The sequence below is a fragment of the Anolis sagrei genome, chromosome 8 (assembly GCF_037176765.1).
Source record: "Anolis sagrei isolate rAnoSag1 chromosome 8, rAnoSag1.mat, whole genome shotgun sequence".
NCBI classification, from domain to species: domain Eukaryota; kingdom Metazoa; phylum Chordata; class Lepidosauria; order Squamata; family Dactyloidae; genus Anolis; species Anolis sagrei.
In genome coordinates, this window is record NC_090028.1 from 1,019,022 (window position 1) to 1,029,975 (window position 10,954).

Here is a 10,954-nt window from a genome sequence, read left to right on the forward strand (position 1 = left end):
TGGATGGATGGATGGATGGACAAATGGATGGATGGATGGATGGATGGACAGATGGATGAATGGCCGGACAGATGGATGGACAGACGAATGGATGGATGGATGGACAGACACATGGATGAATCAATGGACAGATGAATGGGTGGATGGATGGATTAATAGATGTAGAGGCAGATGGACGGATGGATGGATGGATGGATGGATGGATGGATGGATGGATGGACAAATTGATGGATGGTTGGGTGGATGGATGGATGGATGGATGGATTAACAGATGGATAGAGAGATGAATAGACGGATGGAAGGATGGATGGATAGACAGATGGATGAATGAATGGACAGATGGACAGATTAACGGATGGTTGGATGCTCAGACGGATGAATGGATGGAAGAATGGAAAGATGGACAGATGAATGGATGGATGGATGATGATAGAGTGGAATATAAATGAAGTGTTATTATTAACATTATTATTATTATTATTATTATTATTCCCCACTTTATCTCCTCAAAGGGGACTCCTTTTAGACTGACAAGCAAAAGTGTTCATAAGTGTTTCCCACCCATTTTTCTTGTTTTCTCTGGGGGTGGCAGATATAGGAATCAACGTTTTGCATCTTCTGGGGATTCTAGAAAGCTAGAAGAGACAAAACTCTAGTTGTCAGTCATTGTTTACTTTTTCCTTCCAAATGGTGGGTGTTCCCTCACAATTTCTAACTAATCATCAGGAAATGGCCCAGCCCTGACCCTCCCCTCTTCCTGTTTCAGGCTGTTACCTGTGCAAGAGAACTTCCTCCTGAAGTTTCAGGTAAAAAATCAGGTGTCCCCGTCCTTCTCCAGGCATGATTCCCAGCTTAATACGATTCTCTGTCATTTTCATTGCCTTTCTCTCCATTTGCTTTTTGCGCAGGGAATGAAACTGGATTCGGAGGAATTCAACGCCATCTTTGCATTCTATGACAAGGTAAGGAAACAGGAGAGACAAGTAATTTTATCAATTATTGTTGTTGCTGTTATTTTTGAGTTTGTCGTTCACAGCCAACAAGGACTGCAATTCCTGGTGGACAATAGGCAGAAAACAAGTCCTGGATGCTGGGTCTTTGGATAGGAACCAGGGCAAGATTGGTTTCACCTGTGCAGGAGCCCCACACTTGCTCTCTTGTGGGATTAATGGGAAAATAAGAGAGGAAAGAAGGAGAAATATCATGGATGGAGAGATGGACAGATGGACAGATGGGTGGATGAATTGATGGATGGACGGATGGATGGATGGATGGACAAATTGATTGATGAATGAAAAGGATGGATGGATGGACGCATGGAAATATGAATGGATGGATGGATGGACAGACAGAAGGATGAATAGACAGATGTATGGATCAACGGGCAGAGAGATTAATGGATGGATGGATGGATGGATGGATGGACAGATGGATGGACAGATGGATGGATAAGATGTGTGGATGGAAAGATGGGTGGATGGATGAACAGATGGATGGATGAAAATATAGATGGATAAATGGATGGATGGACAGACAGATGGATGAATAGACAGATGTATGGATCAATGGGCAGACAAATTGATGGATGGATGGGGAGAGGGAGAGAGAGAGAGGAGAGGATGGATGAACAAATGGACAAATGGTTGAAGGGATGGATGGAAAGATGGATGGACAAATGGATAGATGAATAAATTGATGGAGGGATGGAGGGATGGAGGGATGGATGCATGGATGAATGGATGGATGGACAGATGGATGGATGGATGGGAAGATGGATGAATAGACAGACAGATCAATGGATGGATGGATGGATGGACGAATGTTTGGAGGGATGGATGGACGGACAAATGGATGGATGAATGGAAAAATGGACAGATGGATGAAAAGTTGGCTAGGTGAGTGGATGGACAGATGGATGGACAAATGGATGGATAAGATGTATGGATGGAAAGATGGTTGGATGGATGAACAGACAGATGGATGGATGGATGGAAATATGGATGGATAAATGGATGGATGGAAAACAGCAAGGAGGGCTCAATGCCAGAGATAGGGACCAGGACCTCTTCTCTCCCCCCCCCCCCCCCAAATTGGCTTCTCTCAGCACATTTTGCTCTAGTTTTTCAACTAATATCTCACCATCAAGTCTCAACCAATTCAACCTAGTTTGCGGCGGCCACAAAAACAACAAAGTTTCTGGGGAGAACAATTCTGGAGGAGATATAGATTCACCTAGTCCAACCCCATTTCTCTTGGCTCCCTACTGAGTCGCCTTGTTGGCCCCGCATGGCTCTGGTGTGCAAATGGAGGCAGGGGAACTGGTCCTGGAGCCAGAGCAGGACTTGCTAATCCCGCTGTGTTGGTTTCCCCAGGATGGGAATGGCTTCATTGACGAGAACGAGCTGGATGCGCTGCTGAAGGATCTGTACGAGAAAAACAAGAAGGTGAGTTGGCAGCGGCTGGAAGAGGCTGTACATCCCGGTCACACAAACAGTGCGCTGGAGCAAAGGTTGCAGAGTTTGCATTGCAATGCTCATCAGAGTTCCCATCCCCTGGGTGGGAGTGATGGGAGCTGTAGTCTAAAATATCCTTTGCCTTGGAGGTAATACTCCTGCTCCTTTGGGGATGATGGCATGATGGACAAATACTAAGGAGTAGGGCTGGGCAACCACGGAAAAAATTGTTTCTAAACTCGATTCGTTTTTTGGGGTTTTTTGCGTTTCGATATTTAAAAGAATTCCGAAATTTTTCTTTAAAAAAGTTCGATATTTACGAAATTTCGTAAATTACAAAACAATTACGAAACGAATACGCTAAAAAACCTCCATATGGGACAGGGGGAACTTCTGAAGCTTCCCTCTCCCTCTGTTGTTGACTGTTGGTGTGATATTTATAATTTTTTTTCACTGATTAAACAAACAACAGCTATAAAACTTGCCCCAGACATGCGGAAATCCTAACGAAACGATTTCGAAACGAATACGAAACGAATACGAAGCAATTACGAAACGAATTGAAAAATTTGTTTCGTTTTTTAGATGTTCCTGAATGGTTCAAAATCGCTTCGTTATCAAAAAAAATAACGAATTTTTAACTAATTATGAAATTACGAAACGAAACCGCCCAGCCCTACTAAGGAGTTGGTCCATGCTCCATCCATAGCAGCGAGCTGCAAGAGCCCTTGATGCGCATCAGGATTCCCCATGTAATCGTCTGCACAGCAAAAGCACTTTCTTCAATGCTGGCTCAAAACTGCATTAAATGTCCAGTGTAGATGGGGCCTGAGTGGGATGATGCCCTCGTCATGAAAACAACAATGTGCATTTCTTTGTGGCCCCATTGCACTCCATGCAATTTGTAACTGGGATTCAATAACTGGTGGCCGGAAGAAGTGGGCTGAAACCCCGGGAAGTTCAGTCTGAAATACAAAAACCAGAGACCCCCGCCCCCTTCCCCAGGAAAATAATAACTTCCAGGAGTGGATTTCCCTTCCTTCCTTCCTTCCTTCCTTCCTTCCTTCCTTCCTTCCTTCCTTCTGTTGCAGCAGAATAGGAGAGATAATATCAAGAGAGATCCTTTCTGGAGAAAGAAAAGTATGGCTTTATTTCCAGCTGGGACCCTGGAGTGGAGCTGTGTCCAAAAGCAACCAGAGTGCCTGATAAAGGCGTTAACTTTCCTTGTATACAACTTCAAATGCAGGCAAACAAAGAAATATGCTTCTACATACATTGACATCATTCACTGCGTCACTTTAGCATCATAGAAATTTCAAATTCTATCTTCCAACATGCAAAAGGCATGTCTCTGTATTTCTTTCTAAAGAGTAGCATACAGCTTACAGCTTACATTAATCAATCAAGGAGTCTACTTTGACCTGTCAGGAGGGAGGGGGATAGGCTCCTTACTTAGAAGTTAGACCAGCGGTTCTCAACCTGGGGGTCGCGACCCCCAAGGGGGTTGTTTGGCCATTTCGGAGGGGTCGCAAGGCCACCTCCTTTGGCCCCGCCCCCCAAGGTTTTGCACAAGGCTAGGCCTCATGCAAAGCCACCCTTGCCTGCCTCACACTCTCGCCAGCCGGCAAGGGCGAGAGCCAGGCGAGGGCTCCTTTGCGTGAAGCCTGGCCTCGTGCAAAGCCACCCTTGCCTGCCTCACCTGCCTCGCACTCTCAAAAATAATTTTATGGTTGGGGGTCACCACAACATGAGGAACCATATTTAAGGGTCATGGTGTTAGAAAGGTTGAAAACCACTGAGTTAGACGCTATATTGTACCAGTCTCTGTAGAATGTATAGATAACAGGTCCCCCTTCTCTTCCCCTTTCAACACTCCTTCTCTGTCCTGTTGGCTTTCTTACACAGAGAGAACCTGATTTTTCTTACATTTCAGTGCTGGTAAAGTACATACAATATATGCATAAATAAATATCTATTTTTCCAATATCTCCCCATCAGTACTTTAATGCCTCCAGAAAGGATCGCTCTTATTTTATTTATTTATTTATTTGCTTTACTTATAAATAAATAAATATTCTCTCTCCTGTTGCAACTCAAGGTAGTTTTCACCTTGCTCCCAAACACCACCACACCAAAGCTGTAGATTTTGTAGTTTATTCAGAAAAAGGCAAAGTCAAAACATAGTATAACAAATGCAAGAGTTCCATAGGCAGAACACAGGCATAAATGCAAAGATCCAAAGGCAAAAACATGAAGCATAATCCTTTAAGCAATGGTCAAACAAGAGTCCATGGTAAAACAGTTGAACACAAGACCCAAAATCCAGAATCAGGAAGCCAAAAGCATGCTGTTTAAAGCCAAGGTTAATCCATAGAAGTTTGCATGGAAAGAGCCACATTGAACTGACAATGCCTGTGTGTCAGTGAGAAGGCTAAATACCCTTTGCAATCATGAACGCATTGCGATGACCCTTGGCCGACTTGGCCTCTCGCTTACTAGCTAAGCAAGAACTTCTCCGGACCCTTAATTGCAGGCAATCCTGCCTGCTCATTAATTCATTATCTTCAAGGCTCTCTAACCCCTTATCTTGGTTTACCAGCTAGGCTGGATCACCGTGGGAAGACAAAGGAGGGCAAAGACATCTCCACCTGGCCGTGTGGGAATTCACTCTCGTTATGTCTCACTGACATTCTTTTCCCCTTGAGATCTGACTTGCTGTTTCCTCTTCTGCAGCCTCACTGTCAACAACATCTATCTGCTGCCACAAAATGACCGTGTTCCCCTCTCTTTCCCCGTTGCCTCCTCCCTCCAGGAAATGGGCATCCAGCAGCTCACCAACTACCGCAAGAGCATCATGAACCTCTCGGACGGAGGGAAGCTGTACCGCAGGGAGCTGGAGATCGTGCTTTGCAGTGAGCCCCCCGCTGTAATGGGGAGACCCCCACTCTCCCGCCCCCCTCTGTAGTCCCCCTGCCCTGCTTTTGCCCCATTGCAAGAGGACATTGACCTGGTCCCAAGGAGGAAGGAGAAGGAGAAGAAGAGAGCCATCCCCGGACGACCCATTGGCCTGATCATGTTGCTAATACGGCCACGGAGTCTCCACCAGGAAAGGGAAACGGGGGTCTCCCCATGGATCGAGGGGGGTTCGGGAGGTGACCCCGAGGTGCCCCATTGCCCTGCTTGTCCCTCTCTGTAGCTGCCATAGTCTGTGCCCCCCAAAGCCCCGACCGGGAACGGAGCCCTCTGCTCGCCTGCATCCTCCGTTCTGCATCTCTCGCCGCCTTCTCATCTGCAAGTCATCTTGCTGACCAAAGAAGCATTGACTAATAAAACTTACGTTCCACCACAGGGTTCTGGGGCTGTGGCTCTTTCATTTCCCCGCTTGGACTAAGGTCGGACAGGGAAAGAACACTTGCTAAGTGCAAAGCAGTGCGCATCTCTGGCCTCAAGCTAATGAGGCCAAGGTGGGACAGGCTTTTGGAGGAAAAGGGCATTTATGCCCCGTTACATAAAACTCTGCCAGCATCTCTATTGCTAGAGTACAGACCTCTGAACCACTGTTGTAGTTGTTGTTGTTGTTGCATAGGCAGTATGGCCATCTGTTGGAGGTGCTTTGACTGTGCTTTTCTTGCAAGGCAGAAGGAGGTTGGACTGGGTGGCTCCTGGGGTTGCTTCTATTATTATTATTATTATTATTATTATTATTATTATTATTGCTGGATAGACATTGCGGTTTTCCACTAAAATTAAGTTTATGTGGGTTAAAATTGTGTGTGTGTGTGTATATATATATACACACATACACAACATCATGAAAATAAGGTGAATCTTGTGCATTTATTTTTGCATCTGCATCTTCTGCATTTAGTTTTGCAGGTGCATCGTGTGCATTTGTTTCTACATCTGCATCTTGTACATTCACTTTTGCAGATGCATCTTGTGCAGTTATTACTGAAGGTGCATCTTGTGCATTTATATTTGTAGGTGCATCCTATGGATTTATTTCTGCAGCTGCATCTTGTGTGTTTATTCCTGCATCTGTGTCTTGTGCATTTACTTTTGCAGATGCATCTTGTGCAGTTATTATTGCAGGTGCATCTTGCGCATTTACTTTTGCAGGTGCATCTTGTGCACTTACTTTTGCAGATGCATCTTGTGTAGTTTTTTGCAGGTGCATCTTGGGCATTTATATTTGCAGGTGCATCCTATGGATTTATTTCTGCAGCTGCATCTTATGTATTTATTTCTGCAGCTGCATCTTGTGCATTTATTATTGCATCTGCATCTTGTGGGTTTACTTTTGCAGATGCATTTTGTGCAGTTATTATTGAAGGTGCATCTTGTGCGTTTATTTCTACAGCTGCATCTTGTGTGTTTATTATTGCATCTGCATCTTGTGCATTTATTTCTGCAGATGCATCTTGTGTGTTTATTTCTGCATCTGGATCTTGTGCATTTACTTTTTCAGATGCATCTTGTGCAGGGTTTTTTTGCAGGTGCATCTTGCCTATTTATTTTTTGAAGGTACATCTTGTGCATTTATTATTGCAGGTGCATCTTGTTTATTTACATTTTGCAGGTGCATCTTGTGCATTTATTTTTGCAGTTGCGTCTTATGTATTTATTTTTGTCCTGGTTGATCATTGAAATGAGTGTACATCTTACAATCAATGCTGATTTAGAATTGGCAAAATACAGTTTTCAGTTTGCATCGATTGGGACCTGGTCCAGATCTGCTTATCGTGTTATTGTTGTTGTTATTTACTTTCTTTTTCTCCCACCTTTCTCCAAATAGGGACCTAAGGCAGCGGTTCTCAACTTGGGGGTCACAACCCCCAAGGGGGTCATTTGGCCATTTCAGAGGGGTCGCGAGGCCACCTCCTTTGGCCCCGCCCCCCAAGGCTTTGGCCCCCATCCCTCAATGCTTTGCACAAGGCCTGGCCTTGCGCAAAACCACCCTCACCTGCTTTGTTTTCCTCGCCGGCCATGAGGAACAACATGAGGAACCATATTTAGGGCTCACGGTGTTAGAAAGGTTGAGAACCACTGACCTAAGGCATCTAAGAGTGACATGACACAATATGATAGAAATTAAAAACAAGGCAAAAACATATACATATGAATATAAACATATATATATATATATTGTTAGAGACCCTAAATTGGGTCTTTTTAGGACAGCCAGGCAACATGCGCAGAAGTTACCCTTCAAGTGACTTCCGTCCCCCTTGGCTTTTGACCACCAAATATATAACCTCAAGTAAACAAGAACATTTTTTGTCATAGAAAAGTACTCTCTTTCCAGCCCCCTCTCTTGACCTTTTGATGGAAAGTAACTTCTTGTACAGACAGACTCTGCGCTTCAAAAAACAACCTTTGAAGTTAACCGCAAGCATCCTGTGTAAGAAAGTTCCCTCTTGTACATTGTCTTCCGTATTGCTCTTTTTAAGTCAGAGAAAGGGTGTATATATATATATATATATATATATATATACACACACACACACACACACACACACACACATTTGTATTATGGGTGTAAAAGTTAAAACACAATATTGAAAAACAAATATATAACCTTAAGTAAACAAGAACAATTTTTGTCATGGAAAAGTACTCTCTTTTGAGCCCCCTCTCTTGACCTTTTGATGGAAAGTACCTTCTTGTACATACGGACTCTGCGCTTCAAAAAACAACCTTTGAAGTTAACCACAAGCATCCTGTATAAGAAAGTTCCCTCTTGTACATTTTCTTCTGTATTGCTCTTTTTAAGTCAGAGAAAGGATATATATATATATATATATATATTTGTATTATGGGTGTAAAAGTTAAAACACAATATTGAAAAACAAATATATAACCTTAAGTAAACAAGAACAATTTTTGTCATTGAAAAGTACTCTCTTTCGAGCCCCCTCTCTTGACCTTTTGATGGAAAGTACCTTCTTGTACATACGGACTCTGCGCTTCAAAAAACAACCTTTGAAGTTAACCACAAGCATCCTGTCTAAGAAAATTCCCTCTTGTACTTAAAAACATTGTCTTCCGTATTGCTCTTTTTAAGTTCGAGAAAGGGAATATATATATATATATTTGTATTATGGGTGTAAAAGTTAAAAGACAATATTGAAAAACTGGACGGATCCTGAAGAAGAGGGACGTGGCCGAGGAAGCGCGGGAGGCGAATGAGTGCCACTTTTGGAGAGTCCAGCTGACACTTCGTCTTGATCTAAAGGCGGAAATATCTCGCGGTCGTTGCAATGGCTCTGAGCAGAAATCCTGCAGACGAGGCGCGAAACCGGATCCGACAGAGGACATCTGGCAGGTGGGAACGCCTCCTCCTCCGTTGCCGCCGGCCGGTTCCATTAGGACAGGTGAGAAGAAGAGCAACGGCAACCAGGACACCTTCCGCCCGCGGCACGATCTTCCGCTTCATGGCTTTGCAGGGAAATCTGGCAGCTGGGCGCAAAGCAAGGAGCGGAGACAGAGCTACAGAGCCATGGGATCCTAAGTATTGAAGGGACCCCCAAAGGTCATCCAGTCCAGCCCCATTCGGCCAGGCAGAAAGGCACCATCCGATCCCTCCCGACAGATGACCATGCAGTCTCATGAACATTAAGAGAAACGACTATAGAATCATAAGAGAAACGACTATAGAATCATAGACTCCTTGAAGGGACCCCCAAAGGTCATCCAGTCCAGCCCCTTCTGCCAAGCAGAAAGGCACCATTCGATCCCTCCTGACAGATGGCCATGCAGGCTCATGAACATTAAGAGAAACGACTATAGAATCATAAGAGAAACGACTATAGAATCATAGACTCCTTGAAGGGACCCCCAAAGGTCATCCAGTCCAGCCCTCTTTTGTCATGGAAGAAGACCATCTGATCCCTCCCAACAGATGGCCATCCAGTCATAGATATGATGGACACATACACACAGAGATGATAGATAGGAAGATATTATTGAGATAGATACATGGCATATCATAGAATCATGGAGTTAGCAAGGATCCCCCAAGGTTATCCAGTCCACCATCCGATCCCTCCTGACAGATGTCCATCCAATCAAAAATATGATAGACAGAGAGAGAGAGTTGAGAGATAGGCAGATATTATTGAGATAGATATATGGTGTATCATAGAATCGTGGAGTTAGCAGGGATCCCCCAAGGCCATCCAGTCCACCATCCGATCCCTCCTGACAGATGGCCAACCAATCATAAATATGATTGACAGAGAGAGAGGGAGAGAGAGAGAGAGATGAGAGATAGGCATATATTATTGAGATATCATAGAATCATGGAGTTAGTAGGGATCTCCAAAGGTCATCCAGTCCACCTCCCTTCTGCCAAGTAGGAAGGCACCATCCGATCCCTCCTGACAGATGGCCATCCAGCCTCATAAACATTGGAAGGAGAAACAGGGCTGTAGAAGGGATCCCGACTATATATCATCCCTTAATAAATTGTATTTCCCATAAAGAATTGTCCACATTTTCAGGATTTCCGTAAGAGACAGAGGAACGCTTTGAGTGGAGTGGTGAGCCTGGCTGGTGGACGAAATCCAGCTCCAAACAGAGTAGGATCCGATTGAATGAAAGGCATTACACTAAGTCACAAAGTTTGAAAAATATCCTGTATCCTGGAAACGACATTGATAACCCAGGAACAAAAATTGTGTTATAGTTTGTTGGCAATGCATAGAGATAGCCCTGCAAGGCCACCACGGAGTAACTCTCAGGATTTCACAGAGAGCCATAAATCCGGTGCATGGAGCCACCTTGTGGTTGACACACTTTGCACAACGCTCCTTCTACAAGTTGTGAGACTCCATCCACGCACGGTGCAGTGGATTAAACCCTTGTACCGGCAGGACTGAAGACCGACAGGTCACAGGTTCGAATCTGGGGAGAGTGCGGATGAGCTCCCCCTGTCAGCTCCAGCTCCCCATGCAAAGGTGACATGCTAGAAGCCTCCCAGAAGGATGATAAAACATCCGGGCAATGTGCCCTGGGAAAGTGACTTGCAGTTTCTCAAGTCGCTCCTGACACAACAAAAAAAAATGGGGTTTTCATGGCAAGGTGTTGCCGCCGCCTTCCCTTTGAGGTCGAGAGAGTGTGACTTGCCCAAGGACCCCCTGTGTTTCCAAAGATACGGAGGTCATTGGGCTGCATCCCAAGGGCATCCTTCTTCTTCCTTGACTGCAGGGTGCAAAATTATTCCTAGGTTGCTGAGAGTTTTCTGGGTTCAGAAGCATTTTCTCCTGATGTTTCTCCCACATTTATGGCACGCATCCTCAGAGGTTGTGAGGTCTGTTGGAAACTAGGACAAGGGGGGTTATATACCTATGGAATGATGTCCAGGGTGGGAGAAAGAACTCTTGTCTGTCTGAGACAAGTCTGAATGTTGCCATTGGTGAGCTTGATTAGCATTGAACGGCCTTGCAGCGTTATCATCATCATTATCTTATTATATTTCAATTCTTAGTATTACTATTATA

The 10,954-nt window shown here is 44.4% G+C and overlaps 1 protein-coding gene across 1 annotated transcript in view; it reads left to right on the top strand.

Moving 5' to 3' along the window:
* CALB2 (calbindin 2) overlaps positions 1-5,804 on the top strand; it is a 32,695-nt gene extending 26,891 nt beyond the window's left edge. The window contains exons 8-11 of the mRNA XM_060788395.2: positions 767-806; positions 909-962; positions 2,373-2,444; positions 5,266-5,804. Of these exons, the coding sequence (XP_060644378.2) occupies positions 767-806; positions 909-962; positions 2,373-2,444; positions 5,266-5,418 (319 nt within the window). The 3' untranslated portion in view covers positions 5,419-5,804. The remainder of the gene's footprint in view (positions 1-766; positions 807-908; positions 963-2,372; positions 2,445-5,265) is intronic.
* The last annotated feature ends 5,150 nt before the right edge of the window (positions 5,805-10,954 follow it).